Here is a 23,969-nt window from a genome sequence, read left to right on the forward strand (position 1 = left end):
ATTTATCGGTGCACAGGGACAGCCCAGAGCAGAGATTACGACATTCGCATTCTAATATCATCAATGCTGTCGTGGGAAATGTATTGGGATGTTCCTGATGGTCTGAGCCTTGTTTTGCGGAATCTAGCGACATCATGAACGACTCCGATTGTGCAAATCCCCTGCTCCTGGGATGGATCAAAGAAATTTTGGACCAGGCTCGGGAGCGTAATAGTAAGGGAACTACAGTGTGCGTCCACCTTATGAAACATATTTTAATATAAACAAACCAGCTAACATCCATCGAGGTACAAAAAGGCATACGAGTCGATGAAGGCGTGCCCTTTGGTCTTCCAGCACCCTTCCGAAGCTCAACAGCTCAATGGACTTGGTCCTAAGCTGTGTGATCGTCTCACAGGTAAACTAAGGGATTACTGTGATGCAAACGGCCTACCCATGCCTGAGCACCCACGTGCCGGTGAGTCTCGTCAAGTATTTGCTCTGCAATCTAAATTAACAGCATAAATAGTGGCAACAAGCAAAAGAAAGTCCTCTGATGGCATCACCGAAAGCCAACCAGCAAAGAAGACCCGGAAGCCGAAGACCTATGCGCCCGCTTTACGATCTGGTCCTTATGCCTTGCTCCTTGCCCTCGGTGGTCTCGATGAGAATTCCAATCAGAGCATGACCAAGGCACAGTTGGTTGAAGAAGCTCAACCGCTTTGTGATAACTCTTTCACTGTGCCTCCTGATCCGACTAAACATTTCACTGCATGGAACTCCATGAAAACTCTAATCCAGAAGGAGCTTGTTTACACTCAAGGGCATCCATTGAAGAGATATTGTCTAACTGAGGAGGGATGGGAGGTTGCCAAAGCCATCAAGAAGACGGCCAAGGGATCAAACCAAAACACACTACAATTTGATGTGAATCCAACCGCAAATAACAGTGGTGATGCCCAAAGAGAAAATATTGCAAATCGCAGAGATTTCGAGAACCTGGCTGGCCGAGAGCTCCAAAGCACGACGGGGAATATCTTGGATGAAGATATCACAGATGACTCAACAGCCACACCAATCGCTATCCCACCTGACAGTTTCACTGTCGAATTGATACTTGACACTCGAGAGGTCCGGACATCCAAAGACAGGGACTACATCTCCAATGAGCTGATCAAGAAAGGCATTACCCCCGAAGTCCGCGCTCTTGAAGTTGGAGACACAATGTGGGTAGCGAAGTTTCGCGACCCGACATTCCTCTCGAAGTACGGCGAGGAAGGCAGTGAGATAATGCTTGATTGGATAGTCGAGCGTAAACGCCTAGACGATCTAATTGCCTCTATCAAAGATGGCAGATTTCATGAACAAAAATTCCGTCTCCGCCGATCTGGTATCAAAAACGTCATCTATCTCATTGAGGAGTTCACTGTCATTCATGAGGGTAATGCCGCAATGGCAGCGAAATACAACGATATGGTAGCATCGGCTGTTGCTCAAACACAAGTCGTGAATGGCTACTTTGTCAAACGAACAAAGAACCTCGACGACACTATCCGCTACCTCGCACGCATGACATTCCTTCTCCGCAATATGTACAGCGCCGACTCTCCGTCACCATCCTCCTCCCCATCCCAACCCCAACACCGGTCCCCAGCAACACCGTCCCACACGCTCTCTCTCCTTCCAACCCGTCATTTCTCCCCATCAAAATCCTACACTGAGGCTGTCGCTGACCTCCGCGCCCAAAATCCCAATGTAACATATGGCTTGACATTTCCCACATTTTGCGCCATTGCATCAAAATCTGAAGCCCTGACACTCCGTGACATATTCCTCAAGATGCTCATGTGTACCAAGGGTGTCAGCGGTGACAAGGCACTAGAGATCCAGCGCCAATGGCCGACTCCTCAGACTTTTGTTCGGGCCTTTGAGGCGCTTGACCCGAAAGATAGAGAGACGATGGTTTCTGATCGCATGACACATTTGATGGTGGGAAGAAAGAAGATAGCGAAGATCTTGAGTAAGAAGATAGCAGAGGTTTGGGGCGAGGTGTGATAGCTTGATAGGCTTAATGTCGTTACGTCTTCGAAATAAATAGTCATCAGTCCTAATATAAATTCGTAAATAATCAAGTATTTGGGTATAAAATAAACAACAGGCGTCATCGCCATGAATTAATATATCATAAGAAGCATGATTGCATCGGAAATTGAGAAAGATGCTAGTCCAGTTTGGTCCTTTAGCAATTAATTCCCACGTTCCAACTTAGCCGTCAACCATTCCCAAATCCTAACAAAGGATCTCTTCTCAATCGCCAACGCCAAACTACTGCAGACCACCGAAATACTGCTCAGAGCCATCGCGAGCGCCGCCCAGACAGGGCTCAGTCGCCAGTGCGAGTCGACCATAACCATCTCGTCTCCGACCATCTTCATCTTGTGTCCACTAACGATGGGATAGAAGACTCCTGCTGCAACAGGCACAAGGCAGAGGTTATAGATAACCGCCCATCCAAAGTTCATCTTAATGCGATTGATCACACGACGGCTGAGCAAGGCGAGTTGGAGAATCGTGTCGAGCTCCGAGTTTAGGAGGATGAAGCTTGCTGAGTTAATGGCTACATCGGACCCCGAAGCCATGGCAATGCTCACATCGGCCGCAGTGAGGGCTGGCGAGTCGTTCACTCCATCGCCCACGAAAGCGACAATTGGTCGGGAGCGGGATGTCATGCCTTTATTCTGGTATGAGCTTGTGAGGCTCTCCTCTGGTGCAGGATATTGTCCAGTTTGTACTTGACGGACGAAATCCGCTTTCCCAGCTGGCAGAGTGTTGGCAAGCACGTTGGTTCGAGGAATTCCTATCATGTCGGCAACAGCATGGGCAGTGGTCTCGTTATCGCCTGTGCACATGAACACATTTATCTTGCGTTGTTTTAACTTCGAAACAACCATTTCTGCGTCCGGTCGAATTGTATCGGAGATTGCGAAGACGATGGCAGGGAAGAAGTAGGTTCCCGCTCGAGATTGGGTATCATTTTCGGTTGCGTTTATCTCTCGCAGGGATAGAACGGCGGTTGACCTGCCAGTTGCCTGGTACTTGGAAAGGATGTTAAAGAGGTAGTAGTGGTCCTGGTCGGGGGAAGAAAGGCTTTGGTATAGACGCTGGTTGCCGATGGAGGCTTCGAATCGGCGGGTTGTCTCCGTTTTATCACTCGAATCTGAGATCGATACGCTAAATCTTCCTTGCATTCCCTGCCCCAACTTTTCTTCTATCTCGGCACTGGCAATCGAAACTGCGGGCTGCGTTTCACAAAAATCGGCTATGGCACGGGCAATTGGGTGGTTGCTGCTTTCTTCCAGCTTTCGTGCAACGGCCCAGGCAACCTGCAGTTGACTGGGGTCGGTGATTAACGCTTCATGATCAGACACCCGAAGACTCCCTCCTTCCGTCAGAGTGCCAGTTTTGTCGAAGACAATTGCGTTAAGGCGACTTGCCTCTTGGAAGGCTTCACCTCCACCTTTGACCAGGATACCATATCGTGCAGCCAGCCCTCCTCCAACAAACAGCGCTGTTGGAGCAGCAAGTGCAAGACCACAGGGACATGCGACAACAAATACAGCAATGGCAAATTCAAGACTCCAAAAAGGCCAACCGCCACGGTTCACGTCAAGATAGTCCGCCGGCAACGTTCCAGAGACGCCAAGAGAAACCCAAATCACGAACGTCAGAACAGCAATGAGCGTAATGACAGGTACGAAGTGAGCAACGAGCATATCTGCTACACGTTCAAGCGGGGCGCGTTTACTCTGACCTTCTCGCACCACGGCAATGATTTGATCGAGCATCGATGACCCGCCGATGGCAGTGATCTTGAACTCGACCGGTTGTCCGACGTTCACAGACCCAGTATAAACCTGATCTCCAGCGGATTTGTTCACCGGCCTTGATTCTCCCGTCAGTGAACTTTCATCAAATTGATATGATCCCGTTCCTGTAACTCTACCATCCGCCGGGGGCGAGGCACCATGCGGAACTCGGACCACGTCGCCAACCTCCAGCAAGTCGATATTGACTCTCTGGACCTGATCCGGGTCGGATAGGTTGGAGTTGTTCATCACAAGCAAAGCCTCGGACGGGCGCAATTTCCCAAGGGATGCAACTGCATCACCGGCCCTGCCCTTGCTATATGCCTCCATATATCGGCCGGCAAGAATGAACAAGGTCAAAAAGACGACGGTGTCGAAATAGTTCGAGCTATGCATATCAGACTTATTTTCAGTCATGGCATCCATGATGAGGATAGCCAATGAGGAAACATAGGCTACCAATGTTCCCGCAGAGATTAAGAGATTCATGCTGCCGAACCGATAGAATCTTCGAAGGAAGGGCACGCGGCTTCCAGGACGCCACAAAGAGATTATCTCCTTCGCCGCACGCACGTGGAAGACATCTGTTCCGTAGAACATGACCGGCGTAGTCATGATGAAGAGAGCCCATTCCATGCGGGACACGCTACCCGACCACATTGGCTGTTCTAGATATCGTCGGACATGGTTTTCAGCCGAAACAAGGCTCATGAAGACGATTCCAATTATGAATTCAGGAATAGCCACTGCCAAAACAAACAGAAAGCGAGACAGCAAACGACTTCTTTCCCGGCGCTGCATTTCTCGAGATCTATCCTCGACACTCGGAGGCCGATAAACAGTCGACTTGAATGCATTGTGGGCGCTCTCAATCTTCTGGCGTATGGACCTCACTGTGAGTAAGGGAGAATTGGGGGTGTAAGTTATCTTCAGAATCGGATTTTTAACGGATAGCGTGTCATCGAATTCAACGTCAGGCATCTCCTTCATCAAATTGTAGACTTTGTCAGGGCAGTGATGGCAGAACATGCCCTCGATACGGAAAGATACCGTCCTTCTTTCCGCCACAGTCTCACGCTCAGCGGCCTTTGGAAGTATGCTGACCAGTAAGGCATCGTATCCCAAGTCTTCAATTTTTTCGACGATCAAGGGCGCATGATCCTGATTATCCAGTTCGACTTGAGCACTGTGAGATATCAGGTTCACCACGGCATCAACCACGAATGGTAACCCATTTAAGCTTTGAGTAATAGTTCCGGAGCAAGAGCCGCATGTCATACCACCAATTGCAATTTCTGCAATGTATCTTCGGCTTTGTTTCTGCGGCGTCTCGGCGTCGATAGGATTGACTTCGTCCAGCGAGGCTTCAAATCCGATATCTTCAATATGCGCGATTATCTCGTCAACCTTCGACCGGGGCCCCTGGTAGACCACAGTTGCACTGTTCGAAAGAAGAGTGACGGTTATATCATCGATGAAGTCAAGTTGGCGGATTTCGTTTGTGATGGAATTAGAGCATGAGGCACAGCTCATTCCCACGATGCTTATGCGAGCGTGGAACTTCCTTATCTGCTCTGCTGAGGGTTCTAACCTCAGTACCGACTCACCCCCAGTTTCTAAATCTTGAGGGCCTAGGAGATGTTGAGATTTCTCATCCAGTCGCGCAACGGACTGTTCCAGTTCTTCATTCCTGCAGGCATCGCAGTTGGCGAGGTGCTTTCCCTTGTCTTTCCAGCTTGTGAGCGAGGGGCTGGTGGTGAAAAGGGTCGAGTTGCGAGACAACCGTGATTCTATATCAAAGTCGGAGAGAACAACGCCTGTTGGATCTCTAGTCGTGACATGGTGTACTTCAAATGCGGCATGAGCTAAGATCCGAGCTATGGAGGAGGGGCTTGTTTCCGGTGTATGGACGACAAACACCTCGTGGGTGAAAATAGAGACGTCGACATCTAGTATGCCAGTGATACCCGACAAAACCTGGTTGATATAGGCGACGCAGGAAGAGCAGTGCACATTACTAACGAAGAATGTACTGCGGCTTCCTGATCTCTTAATGGTTTGCGCCATGGTGGGTGGCGATTTGCGTTGAAGACGTGCTCAGGTCGGAAACACTGAAGAGCTGAGGTATCAGGAGTAGCGGTAAGGGAGTTGTAATGTAGATGAGAGGAAAGCTTGTGTTATTCGCGATCTCTTTCCTTCCGTTTCGAGCGCTTCCGGCCCTGTCGGTAGCAACTAGCAAGGGGTATGGAAGAAAAAACACAGGGAACAGCGATCCGAAGCTGGGGTGGAAACATCTTATAAATACCACACTCGATTACTGCCAATTTTACTATTACTCAATGGATAGTGCGCGATTGGACTGGAATGCGGGTTTTGTGCGGGTGATCCAGAAATATGGTGGATGAGGCTAAAACGCGCACAATTCGCGCAGGCCGCAGACCCCAGCAGACCGCAGATAGTAACCGACCGCCACCAGACACGGAAAGTCAAAGTAGACTTCACAAAGGCATGCTGCAGAGTGGTAGCCAGTAGAATCATCAAATCATAATCAAGGTCCTTCCTTCCTATTCGTTCACTGGAGTCATCCGGAGGAAATAGGAAATCGGAAATTGAAGCAGAGGGTGAGGATCGAACGGGCGATATGGCGGCCGCCACCACGTGATCTGCCCACTCAACCACCGACAGAATTTTCCGCCCGCCGCGTCCGATCGCAGCTCGCGCCGCACTCACTTCCTCTCCTCACTGCTCCTCCGTCCTCATTCATCGCTCCCCATCCGATACATATCGAAAAAAAAAAAAAAAATACCTCATTCGTTAGCTATTCCAAAATACAGTCTCTCTTTGTCCCTGTCTCATACAGTTATCGATCCAGTACCGCAACGACGTTTGTCGACCTAACGCCCACCAGTGAGGTGTTGGAAAAAAGATTACCTGCTTATCTAATCGACTACAACCACTCCAGATCTATAGATCCCTGGTCCATTCAGGCTGTGGATGTAATCCCCGTTGCGCTCAACAGGTTATCAACACAAAATGACGATATAGCGAAGCTGTACTCTTGTGAAAATATATTCGTCGATGCAGCAGTTTTCCACAGAGAAAAACAAGCCTACTATATTATATTAATACGCTATACCCTAATATCGCAATCATCACCATGTCTGCGAGACCCGGAATGCGCCAGCCCGTTTCCCCAAGAACCGGCCCTAAACCGCCTGTCGGCCGCTTGGCCAGTCTCAAATCTCCCGGTGCAACCGCCATCAAACGCCCTCAGCCAGTTGCGCGGCCTCAACCGGCTCGGCCAACTACCCACCCCAAGACTACAACGTGCCCTAACCCGAGCTGCCCTGCCCCTCACATCATTGAGGATGATGGCCAGAAGGTTTGTTCCGGCTGTGGTACTGTTGTAAGCGAAGCAAACATCGTTTCTGAAGTCACTTTTGGTGAATCTGCCTCTGGTGCCGCTATCGTTCAAGGATCCTTTGTCGGTGAAGATCAAACCCATGTACGCAGTTATGGCCCTGGGTTCCAACGGGGTGGTACTATGGAAAGTAGAGAGATTACAGAGCAAAATGGTGCGTAATTAATCCTGCGCATCCAAAGCTAAACCGCATATACTAACGGGCAGTAGGAAATCGTTATATAAACCAGTTGGCGCGCGCTTTGACTATCCCCGAGAGTGCTTCCAAGGCTGCAGGACAGGTCTTCAAGCTCGCTGTGGGCCTTAATTTCATCCAGGGACGTCGAACTAAGACGGTGGCTGCTGTGTGTCTCTACATTGCTTGCCGACGGCAAGACGGCAATACTGTTATGTTGATTGATTTTGCAGATGTGCTCATGGTAAGTACCCCTTCTAAATGCAAAAATAACTTCATCGCTAACAATTCCTCAGATCAACGTCTTCAAGTTAGGTCGTACATATAAAGCGCTCTTGGACGAACTCCGACTGGGTGGTAATGTTTTCTTGATGAACCCTATCGACCCGGAGAGTTTGATCTACAGATTTGCCAAACAGCTCGAATTCGGACCTTCTACCATGCAGGTGGCTAGTGAGGCTGTGCGTATCGTACAACGCATGAACCGCGACTGGATGACGACGGGTCGACGTCCCGCAGGCATCTGTGGAGCCGCCTTGATCCTTGCAGCTCGGATGAATAACTTTCGCCGCACTGTCCGCGAGGTGGTCTATGTTGTTAAGGTCACCGAAATCACCATCAGCCAGCGTTTAAATGAGTTCAGCTCTACGGAGAGTGGAGAGCTAACCGTCGATCAATTCCGATCTGTGCAATTAGAAAATACCCACGATCCGCCCTCATTCGCTAGGGCAAGGGAGGGAAGAAAGCCAGTCCGGAGTGTTAAGACGAAGGCGGCAGAAACAGCGGCAGAAATTGAAGAAGATGCAGAAGGACCGGAAACTACTCAACCACGACGTGTTGATGCCGATGGTTTCGCAATCCCAAGTCTCCCCATCGACCCGGCGTTGATACAAGTAGATAAAGACAGCCAGCAGCCGTCGTCGACATCCACTGCCACCGGAGAACGAGACCTCACGGCAGGTCATGCCAAAGAAAATGGCCATCCGAAACCGCCCTCGCCATCACCTGAGCAGTTAGCTTCTGAAGAAGCGTTAGAAACTGAAATGTCTGAATATTTGGCCAACGGTTCTAAGATGGTCGAAAGTATCGAAGGTGGAGCAGCTCCGCCAAAGAAAGTCGTCGTCTCAGATAGTCCCGAAATCGACGAAACGGAGTTTGAATCAGACCCCGAGGTTTCTAACTGCCTCCTGTCCGCGCCTGAAGTTGAAATCAAGGAGCGCATCTGGGTTCATGAGAATAAAGAATATCTACGTACACAGCAGGCCAAGGCCTTGAAAAGGGCTCTGGCAGAAGCTGACAGTCAGCCCGGTGACCGGAAGCCGCGGAAGCGTCGCAAAGGCAGATTGGGAGATGTACGGTATCTCGAAGGCGAAGGGGAAGACGGAGACGGGAGAAGCACACGAGCATCAACACCCGCAGAAGCTACGCGTCGGATGCTGGAACGAAGGGGCTTCAGTAAGAAGATCAACTATCGCCTCCTCGAGACATTATTTGGCGACGAAGAGGACGAAGGCGCTAAGGAGAGTGAGAGCGGCGGCCGTAGCCGCAGCCAGAGCGTTGCTTCCAGACGCAGCGCCAGTATCGACACTGAGGCAGGCGCTAAGCGCCCAAGGTTCCTGGGGGGTCCTACCACACCCTCAAAGGCCGTTAGAGACTCTCCTTCGGCCGCAGCTCCCAAATCTGGCCCCGTTGAAGACCCAACACAGCGCATGGTCCCGGCCGCAAAAGTTGATAATAAGGTTCCCACGAATTCCACAGAAAAAACCTCAGGCTCAGCGCCAGCGGATCCAGAAGCTGTTGACCGTGATGACGAAGCTGATGATTATGACGAGGACGAGGGGGATGAAGATGACGGCGTCGATGCCGCGTTCTCCGGCCACTACGGAGATTACTATGACGATAGCAGTGATTACGGTAGCGACTAAGGTATTTGACTTAGATAAGCCCAAGACAGCCCATGATACTGAGAATAGATCACGTCAAGCTGATCCATTGCCCTTATACTCAAATTAGCCTAACATGGGCCGCCTAGAATTTATATCCCTTGACAGACAGCAAAACCAAAGCGCTGCTGTCACGCCTCTCCAAACTTAGTTTCGTACTTGATCAGCAGTTCTCGGATCGCGGTTGCCACTCCCACCAGCTAAGGGGCTAATCTCAACTTGGATATTGCAGTGTCTCTCAGCTCTCGCCCACCCATGTCCTGATACAAGGCCATGATTCACCTGGCAAATGTGATAGCAACGGTTCTCGTGGGACCCAAGGCAAGGGGCGAATTTACTATACCCGATTCTGGGATGCCTATACCATGGCCAGTTTACTGCTGAGTGATTAATGCGATGGCTCTCTAATCGTGGGAAGCGTGATTGTTGAAGCTGAGCCTCCACTTAGGACTTGCACTATCAACAGATGTGGGCTTTTTCGGTCTCTATCCTCTGAGAGGAAGCTCGTCAAAGTTTAAAATCTCGTGCTTGAACGGTCTTTCAGCTCACTCCATGTTGGACCTTAGGAGGAATGTGCAAGGATGGCGTCCCACTATACAGAATGCAAAAACAGGGCCGTGAGCCCGTGAGCCCGTCCAAACCCTGGCAGTATCGGCTGACTCTGCCTCCTGGCTTCGCGTTTTTGACCAAGGTAGTATTCCTTCCCGGGTTACCCGCGGAGGCTGGTATGAAGGACAGCCTCAGTTAGCAATATCAAGGTATATTGCTTCTCCGCCGCTGACGAGCGTTAATATGGAGGCCAAGTTCCATGGTCAATTGCAGTATACGCTGCAGATCTTCAGTTTGATCTTTACTGCAGTAGCCCTATGATTGCTTTTTAAGCAGCAATCCGGGAGCTGTGCGTATATTATATTTCCTTTCCTTCTTTTTCTATCCTGATTTACCACCAACGGGAGGTTTCGAGTACTGGTTTCTCGATACAGCTTAGCTGCCTGATATTCATCACCAAAAACTATGGCGAAGCTTGAGATGTACGGCAGGGGGCTAAGCCTGCGGATGGCTATTCTGTCTACCTGCTTCATATCATTCGTTCTGTTTGGTAGGGGACTAACCCACGGGAAGAGTTGAGAGGTACTGCAAGCTAACACGCATTTTGCGCTCTCATTTAGGTTACAACCAAGGGGCTCCCGCAGGCATCATTGGGAATGAGAACTTTCTCAGTGTCGTGGATCATCCTGGGTCTGCAGTCCTGGGGTTTATAATCGGCATATACAACATCGGTTGCTTGGTGGGCACAGCTGTGGCCTTCTTGACAAGTGACCGTCTTGGATTTCGCAAGTCCATGTGGATTTCAATGGGAATCCTAACAGTGAGTCAACGTTTTCTGTTCTTATCTGGATCAGTGAGCGGAATTTTCTAACTTTGGCGCAGGTTGGGGCTTTCCCCCAAGCATTCGCATATTCCAGGGCCCAAGTGCTCGCGTTTCGATTCGTCAGCGGAATTGGGACTGGAATCATGTCTTCGATAGTACCCGTTTACCAGTCCGAGCTTTGTGAGGCGCGGAATCGAGGAATGTACGTGTGCAGCCAACCTCTTGCCGTTGGTGTTGGCATCTCGGCTGCCTACTGGTTCGATTATGGAATGAGCTTTGCCCCTGGATCAATTAGTTGGAGGCTTCCGATGGCTTTCCAGGTGCTCTTTACGATCATTGTGACGATTCTTCTTGTGGGGTGAGTTTGATTATTGCATTCCGGTCAGGGGTTGGATCCCAGCTAACAGCCTGGCTTAAAGACTACCAGAAAGTCCCCGATGGTTGTGCAGGAGAGGCCTGAATGACGAGGCCGTGCGTGTCCTGTGTGACTTCTATGATAGGCCAAAAAATGATCCCAAAGTCGTCAATGATGCGGAGGGGATCTTTAGAGCCATTGAACTTGACAGTCTCCGGGGCGAATACAAGTGGTCCCAACTACTGAAAAAGGACGAAATACAAACTGGCCGCCGAGTCCTACTGGCCTATGGGCTACAGTTCATTAATCAGATGGGAGGTGTCAACATGATTGTTGTGAGTGGCTATATTTTCCCACAATTTTGAACAACCCTTTATGTCTAACAAAATACGCGATAGTCCTATGTCACACAAGGTACATCAACCCCGGCTTTCACGAGCTCCGGGCCCTCACTAACAAGCCACTAGTGTTGGAAGTTAATGTGGGTTTGGATCCAAAAACGAGCCTACTTCTAGGGGGGGTTATCCAGATCATGTTTGTCGTTGGTAGGTCCTACCTCTCCCGAGTCCTGCCTCATCCAGCTATGTTATCCCCCAGCGCTTTGCTAAGCGGAAGAATTCTCCTAGGCTCTTTCTATCCAACTTTCTACTCAGACCGGCTCGGCCGGAAGAAGCCAATGATGTGGGGATCTTTCGGACTATTCATCTGCATGATGATGATCTCCATTCTTCTCTCCTTCAGAGGTTAGTACTCAACCTTATCGTGGAGCCCGCCAGACCAACCAAGCCCTAACTTCTCCGTTATCAAGGAACTGCTGAGGAAAAAGAAGCCGGCAGCGCCTCAGTGGCATTCTTTTTCCTATTCATGCTCATCTTCGGAGCATCCACAAACTGCGTACCATGGGTATACGGCCCAGAGCTCTTACCCATGCATGTCCGGACGAAAGGGTAAGCGTGCAAGCAAGCCGTGCTTCGTCCCTCCACATCTCCTCCCGATCCCATCCCACATTCCTGAGCCTCAACATCAGCCCCTTGCAAAGACGCAGCATGACACTCAACGACCCAGCCACTGCTCCGGAGTACGGATTTAGGAAATAAGCTAACTTTTACCAGAAATGCCATCGGAATCTCGGCAAACTGGTTGTGGAATTTCTTCGTCGCCATGATCGGTCCCACCCTGATCACCGATCTCCAGTGGAAGGGATATCTAATTTTCATGTTTATGAATTTGACTTTTCTCCCGGTACGTTTTGTCCTCTCTCCTCACCATCTAGACCTATGCCTACCACCACCTATAATGTTGGTTAGGTCATACATACATGCCCCAGCCACCGGGGAATATCCCATCCCATTTCATCTCACAACCGACCGCAAACTCCAGCTGAGTCTAAGCGAAGCTGACGAATATACCCTGAATAATGCAGATCCTCTACTTCTACTACCCGGAAACCGCAAATCTGAGCCTCGAGGAAATCGACTCGCTCTTCATGGTCAAGGGTAAGACTGCACATGACCATAGCCATGGCTCTAGTAGCGGCTCGCCTTCGGAAAAAATAATCACTACTTCCTCGACACAGGCTTGGGAGAGGGAGAGGAGCGGTATTCCGCTGTCTCCTCTATAAATCGCTACCTACCCTATCCGCCTAACGCCATTGGCAATAGAGACTAGGTACTGAAAGCAAAGGCGGTGACCCCACCAACCTAGTACCTGTGAAAGAAAAAAAGAAAAGCACTTCCAGGTGGGATGGATTAGCCCTTTCTTTTGAGGAGCAGGAGTGGTTTACACAGTGTTCGTTGGGTTTCTTCTCACGAATACGTGCAATGGAGGACTACTTGGCGGGGGAAGGGAAGGGTCGGGTAGGTAAATTGTAGCTGGGATTTGGGGTTGAGATAGCAGTATCTCAGTAGTTTAGGTATATTAGTTAGCTCATTGAGAAATTCGGTGCCCCTCTATGGAAGAATGAATTTGAGGTGAATGGGTGACTTTGTAGTGGCTATAATCAGTATGCAATATTCTACCTATTACGGGTGTGTTACAGCTTTTTCCAGAGATGTGGTGTATTAACCTAACCCTACAACACTAACCTACCTGGACAACTTTGCATCGTGTACTCTGTAAATCTACGTCGAGGTTTCAAGAGCATTAAAATAGAAATCCAATCACAGCCCAAATATTTTTTTCCTTTTTCATTCATAAATTCTTTTCTTTCATGTATGCATAGCTGCGTTTGCACTGCTTACTCATGGAAGCAGGACTGATAAATAAATATAGCAAAAAGCTCCTATACCAGCCCACTAAGTACCAGCAAAATGGAAAGGGAAAAAGGGTAAAACAGAATCGTAGGAGAAAAAAAAGGAAAAAGAAAGCAAATAAAAGAAAACCCATCCCCAAGCCCACCACCGAACCGAACCGTGTCCATACTTACGCCAAATGCAAACCCCGGGAGGAAATCAAACAGGAAGAAGCAGAGAAAAAAAAAAAGACATGGAAAAGAAAGAAATCCACAAACATTTTGTCGACATCTTTCGAAAGAGAAAAAGGTTACGAGAGCGAAACAAAACGAGAAAGATACTGTCAAATGTTGAGATCAGTAGAAGCAATACGTGGCAGAAATGAGCTCCAAATCGCGTGACGAGTTGGCAGACAGCGTGACGTTTGGAGATTTCGAGAACTCGCATTTCGTCTAAATTGGGCGCGATATATTAAGGCGTTTCGTTGAATGGTGAGCGACGTATTGGACTGAATGTTCGGAGGATAAATGGCGTTTATATGTCGATGTCCATTCCCGCTTCCTGGGCCATGCCATCGTTCAATCCAACACCAGGGTTTGAGGGCTGGGCAGTGAGGGTTTGGAGAAGAGGAAGTCCTGTTTCGGCGGGGTTTGCTCCCAGGACATTCTGACCAGAGCAGGACGGCCTGTCCGAGGCGTTGAGAATCTCTGTGCCCTCGAATAGAACAGGCGACGATTGAAGATTCCGGAGGCAAACATCCCAGGATGAAGCCACGAGTTGACCTTGAGTTAGGTCATCATTAAAAAGATAAAAAGCAGGCATCTGGGCAGGTCCTGCAAAGGGGATCATTGGTCGGGCAGAAACAAGGTAGGCATTGAGAGCGCGGTTCTTCATGAGGATCTCAGCATCGGCGAGGTATTGAGAGAATTGTCGGTCGATGCACTTCTTCCAGCCACGGATGGCAGCAGCCATATCGGCATCGTCGGCTTGAACACGTTGCCAGCTAATCCCAAGAAGGCGGGTGGCATCGTCAACCAACGGTTCTTCGGATGAGAAAGGGTTCGAGCGAGCTGAGGAGGCATTGAGGATACGGCGGTTTTCGTCGCTGTCGTTATCTTGAAGTTGTTTTTGGATTCGAGAGGAAGCAATGTCGTCGAGGCTAGGGGCTGAGGGATCGAGACGTTGTGACTTGCGGCTCGCTTGAGACGACACGTGGTTTTGAGACGCGGTAGGTGGCGGAGCGGTCATGGAATTCTCAAGAGCCTCCTCGTACCAGGTCCCTGTTTGACTTTCTGCAGAGAGGGCCATCCCGGTGCGAGGGTTGAGCAGAGTCATGCCCTCTCCATAGATAGGCTCCTCCTCAGGAGGAGCCGGCGGCGGGATCGAGGCTTTTGGAGCATGCTCACTGGGGGTTTCTTCGGCCGTGACATCATCACGCGATCTCTTGCGAGACGGCTTGCTACCGGCAGCAAGGCCCAAAGAGGCCGAAGGCCCAAAGGGGTTCACCCCAGATGAGAAACCGTTTGTAAATGGGAGTCGAGAGCTGACGCCAGGAGATGGTTCCGGCTTCTGCTGATGAGGGAATTGAAGGAAGGCATGGTCCTGAGGAGGAGATAGGGCCATTGTTGGGCCGTCTCGAAGGGAACTGACAAGCATTGGACACATGGTGAAAGCAAATCGTCGAAGGGAGGATTCGGACGCGGTCAGCTATTGGAGAGATGCGACACGCACGTGAGGTATCCGATCTGTGTAGTCAAGTGAGCTAGACAACAAGTTAGAAGCACCTATAAGTTGTATGATGTTGGCTAGGCGGATGTGACGGCTGAAGGTCGACAGCAAGGCAGGTGGTGAAAAGAAACAGTGAGGTGACGTGAGGTTGGACAAGGCAATGCAGGTGGGAAGTATAGATAGAAGGAAAGGAAACAGAAGAGAACAGAATAAGGCGAGAGAGGGAGGTAAGGTGAAGAGATAGGTCTCGTGAGGAGCGAGGGTGAGGGTGAGGAGGAGAAAAGAGGAAGAGGCTGACGGATGCGGACGAGACTTCGAGACAATTGACGGCCGTCCACTCGCGCGGAGCTTGATGCGATTTGGTGATTTCACAGATGAGCTGCAGAAGCGCAGATGCGCCGGCTGGTGCGGAGTGCAGCTTTTCGCCGTCTCATTACCGAATATTACCGAGCCCAGCCCTCGCAATTTGCCGTTTCCCCTGCAACCCTTCTCGCCCGTATACCATACCATACTGTATCATCAAGTGCCCCACAGGCTCAGATCGCCCTGCAAGGACTGTTGAGTGATTGGCTTTTCGAGACGGGGCTGCATCTCATGTTGAAGTTTAATTGGTTTAAGGGTAAAAGCCCGGTCCGCGCGTCGTTCCACACTGGAGCTCCTTGGAGCGCCACCGCCGCGTCTAATTGGTTTATCCGACAATCAAAAGTCGGAAGCCTTCCTCAACAGTTCATTGGCCATTGGTTGAGATGCCCCATTCCTGCAAGTCAGCCGGGACGATGCCTGAGGCAAACAGACTTGCCAGGGAAATTGGGGGGCTGGAAATGCAACCTTGGGAAGACTGGAGCAAAATGAAACAGTCAACGACTCTATTCTGCTGGTACATAAGCTAGTGACTAATAAGAATAATGAAATAGTATGGAGGGCTGCCAGATGATGAAACACCAGAACCTCGTGCTAGTTAACATGACAAATGTTCATTGAGCCAAATCAGACAAGACAATAACCCCTTCGGATTCGACCGCATAACCAAGTTTAGTAAAATGTGGTACAAAGTGAAAAGTTAAAGAAAATGAGAAGTCCCGTCTGGAGCCTGGTGCTCGGTCACGTCACACATCAGGCGGGCGATGGGCGTTCCCTAGGCACAAGCTGCATTTCCTGCATGAGGCCGTACCTAAGGCCGCTCCGGTTTCGCTTCCAGCCGAGGGCATTAAGTTCGAAGTAGAAAAGGGCCTTGGAGTCTATGGAGGCCACAGAAGCGAAGAAATAAAGGGCGCAAATAGTATAGGAAAATTTTGTCGTTCAACATCTCAACTTCGCCAAAGCACACGTGTACACACCCACGTATTCGTGTTTGTTTTGACGTGTCCCAATTGGAACATGAGTACACGAATTCGAGAACCCTTTGGGAACTGGGTTTTGGTATTCAGCCTAGACTTTAAGCATTGCCAGCAGTGGCTCCGCCAAGGACGCCCTTGACATTGGCCACAGACTCGGGGGCGTAGCTGGGTGCCATGTATCCGACGAACAGGAAGAAGACAAGGAGAGAAGCACCGATGATCACAAACCGGCGCTGAGCAGGGTGGGTGGCACCATACTCAGCCCAAGCACGACCAGTCTGGCTGGTGTACTCCTTGATCTTGTCCGCACCAAGCTTGTAGTAAACCAAACCGATGAGAGAGATGGAGTATCCAAAGAACTGGAGGGCAGTAACGGGAGTGCTCCAGATCATCATCGAGGCGGCGACAAGGAGAATATCCTTAAGAACACCGCAGAGGGTCATGACCAAGGACGAAGTCTTTCCGATCTAGAATTGATTGTCAGCGGAACTGTAAAGGCCATTTGGGGTCATAAATTTCCTTACCAAGAAAACGACGGAAACGTTCAACAGGAACGCAACTACGGCGTTCGCCAAAAGAGTCCAAACTCCAACGTTGTAGATGTGACCCATGGTGAGGGTAGGAACCTCAAGGAAGAGAGCGGTAACACCGTTCATCACAGCACATACGGGAGCAAAGTAGTAAAGAGAGACAAGAGGGTCCATCTTGTACTCGGCGGAGCTGAGTAGGCGTTGCACCATAACCAGGCGGGTGGCCTCGAAGACGATACCGGCAATCTGGAAGAGGAAACCAATGAAAACGAACTTGATTTCACCGAACGAAGCGATGACAACACCAACGACGATTATAGCCACGTTGGTGAGAACCTTGAGGTTGACAGGAGCCATTCCCATACCCCAAGTCGCAAGCAGAACAGCCACGGGGGTAGTCGCCTAGAGTATTAATGAGTACGCTGTACCGCATCCAAATTCGATCGTCCGATCATACCTTAAGCATTTGAATAAACGCAACAGAGAGATAGAGGTATGTGACGTTGCCACAGATCAAACTCAAACTGAAGAAGATACCGATAGGAACAATAGCACGGAGATATACACGGCCAGTCATCTTGACGGTCTTTCGGCCATCAAGGAGGGTTGTGGTGCGAGCGAGAACCTGGGTCATGAAGGTCGCGAAAGCCAAATGCCATGTTGTAAGAATGATAGGGAATCCTGAAAACCAAGGCGAAAGCGGATTAGCTGTGTTCTTTGCACATACTAAATAAGTTCAGGACAGGCTGCACTCACGGAACTGGGCGTAGTCAAGGATGTGCTTGTTGAACAAGATAACACTGGAACTCAGGGTAATCCAGGCACTGATATCATCGCGGTCTTAGTATGGTTTGTTTTTCCAACGTTCTTGACTTGGGCCCGACTCACGTAACATAGACCGCCGGGTGGAAGGTAGCCTTCGGGGGCTCCGACTTCTCAGCGGCAGGGTTGACAGTCGGCAGAGAAGGCTCCGGGCGAGAGGTCTCGCCGGAGGTTCTCGCTTTCTCTTCGGCGTTACTCATTTTGAGGATGCGCGTTTGATCAGATATGAAGCGTTGAAAATCGAAGGGTCGCGGCCTTGAGAGGCTGCTTTGATTGAAGCGTGCGGAGGCCAGGGGGAAAACGTGTCTAAAAATAAAGTGGGAAAAAAACAGAAACGCGAGGAGCGATGCAGAGGAATTAGGAGGACGGTCAAAGAAGGGCTAACGAGCGTGTGTCTATAGTTGGACGAAGCGAAACGAAGCAAGCAAGAGAGATGTGGCCGGAGGGCTGGTGAGGAAGGTGAGGGTGAAGAGGGTGGGAGACGGGCAGGGAACTTTTTTGGTCGAAGAGGAACACAGCTCAAAAGAGGCTTGGAGGGGGCGAGAAACGGCCTTCAAGAATAATCTCCTTTCGTTGGACCGAGCGCGGCAGACAGTGGGTTTGCACTTTGCGGGCTGGAGCTAAGGGAGTTCTCGAAGTGGGCTATTTTATTTGTCGGGATGGGGGATTTGGAACTGCGAATTTGCAAAAAGCTGAGTTGGAAATAGTCTGGGAAGCAGAGAAGACGAATGGATTAATGGAAGAGCAAAAGAGGGTCGGGGATCCGCACCGCCAGGGAAGAAGACGCCTGTCCTCAAGGAGATCGAGTGCAGGTGGCTGAGGATGATGAATTGATATGCTCCTCGTCTCACGACTGGCCGGAAAACACGCTTTGGCTTTGGGGAATGCCGCTCAATCCTGATGCGGGTTGCGTACGACTTTCCTCCCTCCTTCAAATTCACTTTTCCGGGTTTTCAGGCCGGAACCAGTCACGCTGCAGCCCTGGTTACTCAGTCGTGAGGCCCTGGTTTCGGTCTACGTATGCACCGTTTAGGGGGGTTATTATTAGACTTTTTGGGGGTTGAGCCATTCAGCCTGCCTGGGCTGGTCACAACTGGTGTGAAGCCTGGAAGCCTGTTTCGAGTTCTGGACTGGGAGACCTGGAGGACTGACAGGCTGATGTGTCGTGTTTCGCTGTATTGTATTGTTCCATACTGTCCGCTCATCGAGATCTGTACCTTATCTCGAGTAAGCCCACCCGCGAGAAGTTTACACAAGGCTGTAACGTATGTTACAAAACTAACACTGGTCATCTCGATGACCCATGGGCCAGCACAGATTGGCTCACGCTGAGGCGCTCTTGACACAAATTCCTTGAGCGCTTGTCCTGTCGAATTTCTGTTTCAGTTCCTGTTTCTACGGTGGGTCAAGCACCCAAGGCAAGTCCTACTCAGAGTAGTCTACGTATTATTTTAATGGGCATGGCGCTCGTGGCGAGTGTCAATCCAGGTCCCCACAGTGAAGTTGGCCTCCATCGACCCCTTTTTCATTTGATGCTGGTCCAAGCCTACGTCGCCCAAAGGACCTGGATTCGCCTCTGGACCCTGGAGATGGTTCCAAGGAGATGTATCTATCGCGTTCCTGCCTATCCAAATCTACCTGGGCTCGGCATGAGAGAGCCGACCAGTTGAGCTGTTCAGGATTGATCACAGTGTATCAAGTTGACAGCCAGCAAGTCCGCGGGTGCTGATCAGCATTTAACATATGGACACCGCCTTATTTAGCACAGGGCGGCTTACGCAAGCTCGCTGGAGCCAAGTGCTCCGTTACCCGCGTCCACCGGGCACTTGTCCCATAGTGTCCCCGCCACAGTCCCTTGTCCAGTGGAGATTGCGCCAGCGATCTCATAGCTAGGGCCTTACGCCATCACCTCGATTTGATGGCGACGGTTCTCGCAAGAGCAGGGGTCATCCAAGCTTTGCATCGGTCCCGCGCGTCGCTTCCCAAGTTTGCGCGGGACTTGACAAACTCCGTCTCTGCCATTCTTCAGGGGATATCCAACAGCGATATCGCGTCTGGATGGAGGCGGGTAATCTATGTATCGGAAAGATGAAGAGATCGCCAGCTCCGATCTTCGTAAGTTCATGGGCATGGCGATTATTACTTTTCGCCAATTCGCCATCACCTGCTACGAAACGGCATCTTTTCCAGTTTCTGCTTCTCGACTGGAGATCACCCTTCTCTTTCCCTTATTAGCAACGACAATCAGTGGACCCTCACTCAGGATTGTGCTCCGCGCCCGCCGCCTCACATCCAAAGTCCCAAGCCCAAGGTCCAATATCAGCCCTGGGAACTGGCACTGATCAACTGTTGCCGTGAGGCCCGTGACAGAGGGGGTACGTACCCTTACTCCATACCCTACAATGTATTGTTAATTGTACAGACGGAAGAATCCGCCTCCTACTCGTTATTATAGTCGGTTTCAAAGGACATGTGTTCAGAATCTCAAACATCTCGTCGATCTCGACCTGACAAGATACGGAGCACACCGTCCGGCATAAGGCGTCAACTCAAGCAACCAAGGTGCCACAAGACTCAAGTATATGTCAATCGTCCGTTGTCTCACAACTCATGCAATGATTCAGGATTGGCTCAGGCGAGTCAGGAATCAATACTCAAAACAGGGTCCATCTCTTTGTACTTGGAACTACCCAATAGGGATAAACATATTTCGTAGGGAGGGCAAGGGTTTAGCCTCTCGAAGCCAGGGGCCACTGGACTCTGCAAGCAGAAAAATGAAGCGCAATCGTGACTCTTAAGATAGTTCGATGAGGCTGGTTGTCATGTGTTTGACAGCGGCCGTTGCCCAGAATACGTACTAACTATAAGCAGATCGATTTTGCTGTCCAACGCAAGAAGCGGCGACAATCCCCGGTTCGCCAACTTGGAACATTCCTCCCAGCCACCATCGAGTTTCCCCTTGGGATCAATCTTCCAATGTTCTATCGAGGGGTAGTTGCATCGAGATACGACGATAAGCATCAGGACCCTAAAAAACCAATTATAGCCCGAATGCGGCGGATCATCCAAGATCGCATCCGATATAATTTCCGCTCGGACAAGAGAGAGCAGCACTGCAGATTTCACTTGGTATAGGACTGTCCAACAGGGTCCCAGAAGAAGCGCAGCTGGTGCCGCAGAACAAGGGAAGAGGCTGATGGTTGGCCACCGACGACGTGGCTGTTGAAGAAACCAGAGATGAACCTCCATAGACCCAGTTGGCGACTCCAGAATCCTGGGCCCTTGGGGTCTGATTTGGCCTCCCCCTTTTTCGGCACTCCCCTTTCCAAGGCTCTCACGCAACCGTCGTGGGTGGTTGAACGGCCGCGAATCATCATAACCGATCTCAGACTATTATATCTTAATTTTAAAATTAATTTTGCAATTCCATTCCAGAGAAACGTAAAAGCCGGCGAGTCTTTCGCACTTGGGGTCGAAATTTGAAACGAGAGACCAGACCCCCACCGCAAGCTGCGTCACGTTTTTGTGCTTTTCCCGACCGCCGCCCCAAAAGGTTAATTATTATTACCAGCTGTACCTTTCCGCCCACCTTCCCTCACCGTCTTCTCTTCCCCTCCCCTCATTCCCGCCTCTTTCTTAAATACTGCAGAGCAACTGCAGTTTTACTTTCGTCTATGCTCAGTCTAGCCCGCAAGACTTTGAACCGCGTTCCCAGCTTTCAGGATATCCTACAAGGCAGGATGACCCACCCCGACATGTAAGGAGCTCTCTGCGATGCCATCTCAGGGGTTGGACGACGAGGCTGACCATCATGCTCTCGACTACAGCTCAGTTGACGTCCTCGTCATTGGTGCTGGCCCTACCGGTCTAGGTGCCGCGAAGCGTCTGAACCAGATCGTACGGATTGTCCCCTCAATTGCGCACAATACAAGCTTCTAACTCTGCTCCAGAACGGCCCCTCGTGGTTGATTGTCGACTCCAACGAGACCCCCGGTGGTCTTGCCTCTACCGATGTTACCCCCGAAGGCTTCGTATGTGGATTCACTCATCTTCTATACCAGGAATATTGCCCTTGAAGGACCATCGAGCTAACACAGTTGCAGCTTTACGATGTCGGTGGTCACGTTATCTTCTCCCACTACAAGTATTTCGATGACTGCATCAACGAGGCTCTTCCCAATGATGAGGACTGGTACGAGCACCAGCGTATCTCCTACGTCCGTTGCAAGGACCTCTGGGTTCCCTACCCCTTCCAGAACAACATCTCCATGCTTCCCAAGGAGGACCAGGTCAAGTGCATTGACGGCATGATTGATGCCGCCATTGAACACCGTGTGGCCAACAACAAGCCCAAGGACTTCGATGAGTGGATTGTCCGCATGATGGGTACTGGTGTCGCCGATATTTTCATGAGACCCTACAACTACAAGGTGTGGGCTGTGCCCACCAACAAGGTGAGTTTACCCCGCCCTTTTTTTCTTCTTTTTTCCCCCCAGAATCTTCGCGATCGGCCCAAATACTAAAATGCGAACGCCTTTCAGATGCAATGCGCTTGGCTCGGTGAGCGTGTCGCTGCTCCTAATGTCAAGGCAGTGACCACCAACGTTATCCTGAACAAGACCGCTGGTAACTGGGGCCCTAACGCTACTTTCCGTTTCCCCGCCCGCGACGGTACCGGTGGTATCTGGATTGCTGTTGCCAACACCATCCCCAAGGAGAACACCCGCTTCGGTGACAAGGGCAAGGTCGAGAAAGTTAACGCTAAGAACAAGACCGTAACTCTGGGCGACGGCACCGTTGTCGGCTACCAGAAGCTTGTGTCCACCATGGCTGTGGACTTCCTCGCTGAGCAGATTGGCGACCAGCAGTTGACCAGCCTTACCAAGGAGCTCTTCTACTCTTCCACCCACGTCATCGGTGTTGGTATCCGTGGCACTCGCCCCGAGAGAATCGGCGACAAGTGCTGGGTAAGTCAATGTTTGGTCTATAAAAATATTGGGCACCTCTTCTAACGTTATTACAGCTCTACTTCCCCGAGGACAACTGTCCCTTCTACCGTGCCACCATCTTCTCCAACTACTCTCCCCACAACCAGCCCGAAGCCTCTAAGAAACTCCCTACCCTGCAGCTTGCAGATGGCTCCAAGCCCAGTAACACTGATGCCCAGGAAGGTCCCTACTGGTCCATCATGTTGGAGGTTTCCGAGTCTTCTATGAAGCCCGTCAACCTCGACACTCTCCTTGCTGAGTCCATCCAGGGTCTCGTCAACACCGAGATGCTCAAGCCCACCGACGAGGTTGTCTCCACCTACCACCGCCGCTTCGATCACGGATACCCCACACCCTCTCTTGAGCGTGAAGGCGCTCTTACTCAGATCCTGCCTAGACTGCAGGAACTGGACATCTGGTCCCGTGGCCGCTTCGGTAGCTGGCGCTACGAGGTCGGTAACCAGGACCACTCATTCATGCTCGGTGTTGAGGCCGTGGATAACATCGTTAACGGCGCTGTCGAGCTCACCCTCAACTACCCTGACTTCGTCAACGGCCGACAGAACACCGAGAGGCGTCTGGTTGACGGCGCTCAGGCCTTCGCTAAGAACAAGGCTCAGCAGTAAAAAGCATGCAAATTTTCTGCTTGAACGCTTGATGGCCTTTTATAGAACTATGTCGAATTTAATACTCAATGATTACCATTAAAGGGGGAATGGGGGATGGATACAGGATTTAGATAAACATCATGAACGTTAACGGCTTAAGGCCTTTTTTGTCACTTGCTTTCTCTTCTCTTCTCTTCTCGGCCTTCTTCATATTGATCCTCCTATTTCCGAAGCGATCCCTTGGGGAAATGTTAGCATATTTCACGTACCCTTTTCACATATATTTTAGATAAGGGTTCCAATATAACGCATACTGTTTTGCCAGTAACTTATTCAAATGCTTATCTATTGGCCATCAAACATGACCATGTTGTCAAATCTTAGCGTTCCTTGATCATGCTACGTCGTTAGGTTGCTGGGGTGGTGTATCCCCAGCGCTCCAATATATACAATGGTGGCCACACGTGGATTGAAACCCCCAATATTCAGGATCAGAAATAGGCCTGTCCGTTCTTTGGGTATTTAGTGATGTTGTCATTGTATCCATGCAAGGAGATAATTCTTTATTTCTGAACCCTTAACCCTTGTGGTCGAAGTGGACTTGCAGACACCAG

The 23,969-nt window shown here is 50.4% G+C and overlaps 7 protein-coding genes across 7 annotated transcripts; 4 read left to right on the forward strand and 3 right to left on the reverse strand.

Moving 5' to 3' along the window:
• Window positions 1–134: 134 nt before the first annotated feature.
• On the forward strand, window positions 135–2,034 carry MUS81 (crossover junction endonuclease MUS81; the record flags this gene model as incomplete). The annotated part of the gene is made up of 3 exons (XM_041701483.1): window positions 135–229; window positions 288–457; window positions 509–2,034. 3 exons carry the CDS (start codon window positions 135–137, stop codon window positions 2,032–2,034), a joined length of 1,791 nt encoding a protein of 596 aa, XP_041554365.1.
• Window positions 2,035–2,225: 191 nt separating this feature from the next.
• On the reverse strand, window positions 2,226–5,912 carry APUU_30397A (putative copper resistance-associated P-type ATPase; the record flags this gene model as incomplete). The annotated part of the gene is made up of 1 exon (XM_041701487.1): window positions 2,226–5,912. One exon carries the CDS (start codon window positions 5,910–5,912, stop codon window positions 2,226–2,228), a length of 3,687 nt encoding a protein of 1,228 aa, XP_041554366.1.
• A 1,090-nt stretch (window positions 5,913–7,002) lies between these two features.
• BRF1 (transcription factor TFIIIB subunit BRF1) lies at window positions 7,003–9,366 on the forward strand (the record flags this gene model as incomplete). Its single annotated transcript, XM_041701488.1, has 3 exons — window positions 7,003–7,420; window positions 7,477–7,685; window positions 7,738–9,366. 3 exons carry the CDS (start codon window positions 7,003–7,005, stop codon window positions 9,364–9,366), a joined length of 2,256 nt encoding a protein of 751 aa, XP_041554367.1.
• A 1,032-nt stretch (window positions 9,367–10,398) lies between these two features.
• APUU_30399S (sugar transporter-like protein) lies at window positions 10,399–12,732 on the forward strand (the record flags this gene model as incomplete). Its single annotated transcript, XM_041701489.1, has 10 exons — window positions 10,399–10,483; window positions 10,554–10,753; window positions 10,816–11,114; window positions 11,176–11,446; window positions 11,510–11,525; window positions 11,579–11,656; window positions 11,738–11,854; window positions 11,920–12,058; window positions 12,224–12,353; window positions 12,535–12,732. The coding sequence occupies 10 exons, from the start codon at window positions 10,399–10,401 to the stop codon at window positions 12,730–12,732; spliced, it is 1,533 nt and encodes a 510-aa protein (XP_041554368.1).
• A 1,144-nt stretch (window positions 12,733–13,876) lies between these two features.
• On the reverse strand, window positions 13,877–15,007 carry APUU_30400A (uncharacterized protein; the record flags this gene model as incomplete). The annotated part of the gene is made up of 1 exon (XM_041701490.1): window positions 13,877–15,007. One exon carries the CDS (start codon window positions 15,005–15,007, stop codon window positions 13,877–13,879), a length of 1,131 nt encoding a protein of 376 aa, XP_041554369.1.
• Window positions 15,008–16,505: 1,498 nt separating this feature from the next.
• On the reverse strand, window positions 16,506–17,959 carry glfB (UDP-galactofuranose transporter; the record flags this gene model as incomplete). The annotated part of the gene is made up of 5 exons (XM_041701491.1): window positions 16,506–16,874; window positions 16,932–17,339; window positions 17,395–17,618; window positions 17,694–17,761; window positions 17,826–17,959. The coding sequence occupies 5 exons, from the start codon at window positions 17,957–17,959 to the stop codon at window positions 16,506–16,508; spliced, it is 1,203 nt and encodes a 400-aa protein (XP_041554370.1).
• A 3,474-nt stretch (window positions 17,960–21,433) lies between these two features.
• On the forward strand, window positions 21,434–23,373 carry APUU_30402S (protoporphyrinogen/coproporphyrinogen oxidase; the record flags this gene model as incomplete). Its single annotated transcript, XM_041701492.1, has 6 exons — window positions 21,434–21,516; window positions 21,587–21,656; window positions 21,710–21,790; window positions 21,863–22,213; window positions 22,301–22,726; window positions 22,783–23,373. 6 exons carry the CDS (start codon window positions 21,434–21,436, stop codon window positions 23,371–23,373), a joined length of 1,602 nt encoding a protein of 533 aa, XP_041554371.1.
• Window positions 23,374–23,969: the final 596 nt, after the last annotated feature.

The sequence above is a fragment of the Aspergillus puulaauensis genome, chromosome 3 (assembly GCF_016861865.1).
Source record: "Aspergillus puulaauensis MK2 DNA, chromosome 3, nearly complete sequence".
Lineage (NCBI taxonomy): Eukaryota > Fungi > Ascomycota > Eurotiomycetes > Eurotiales > Aspergillaceae > Aspergillus > Aspergillus puulaauensis.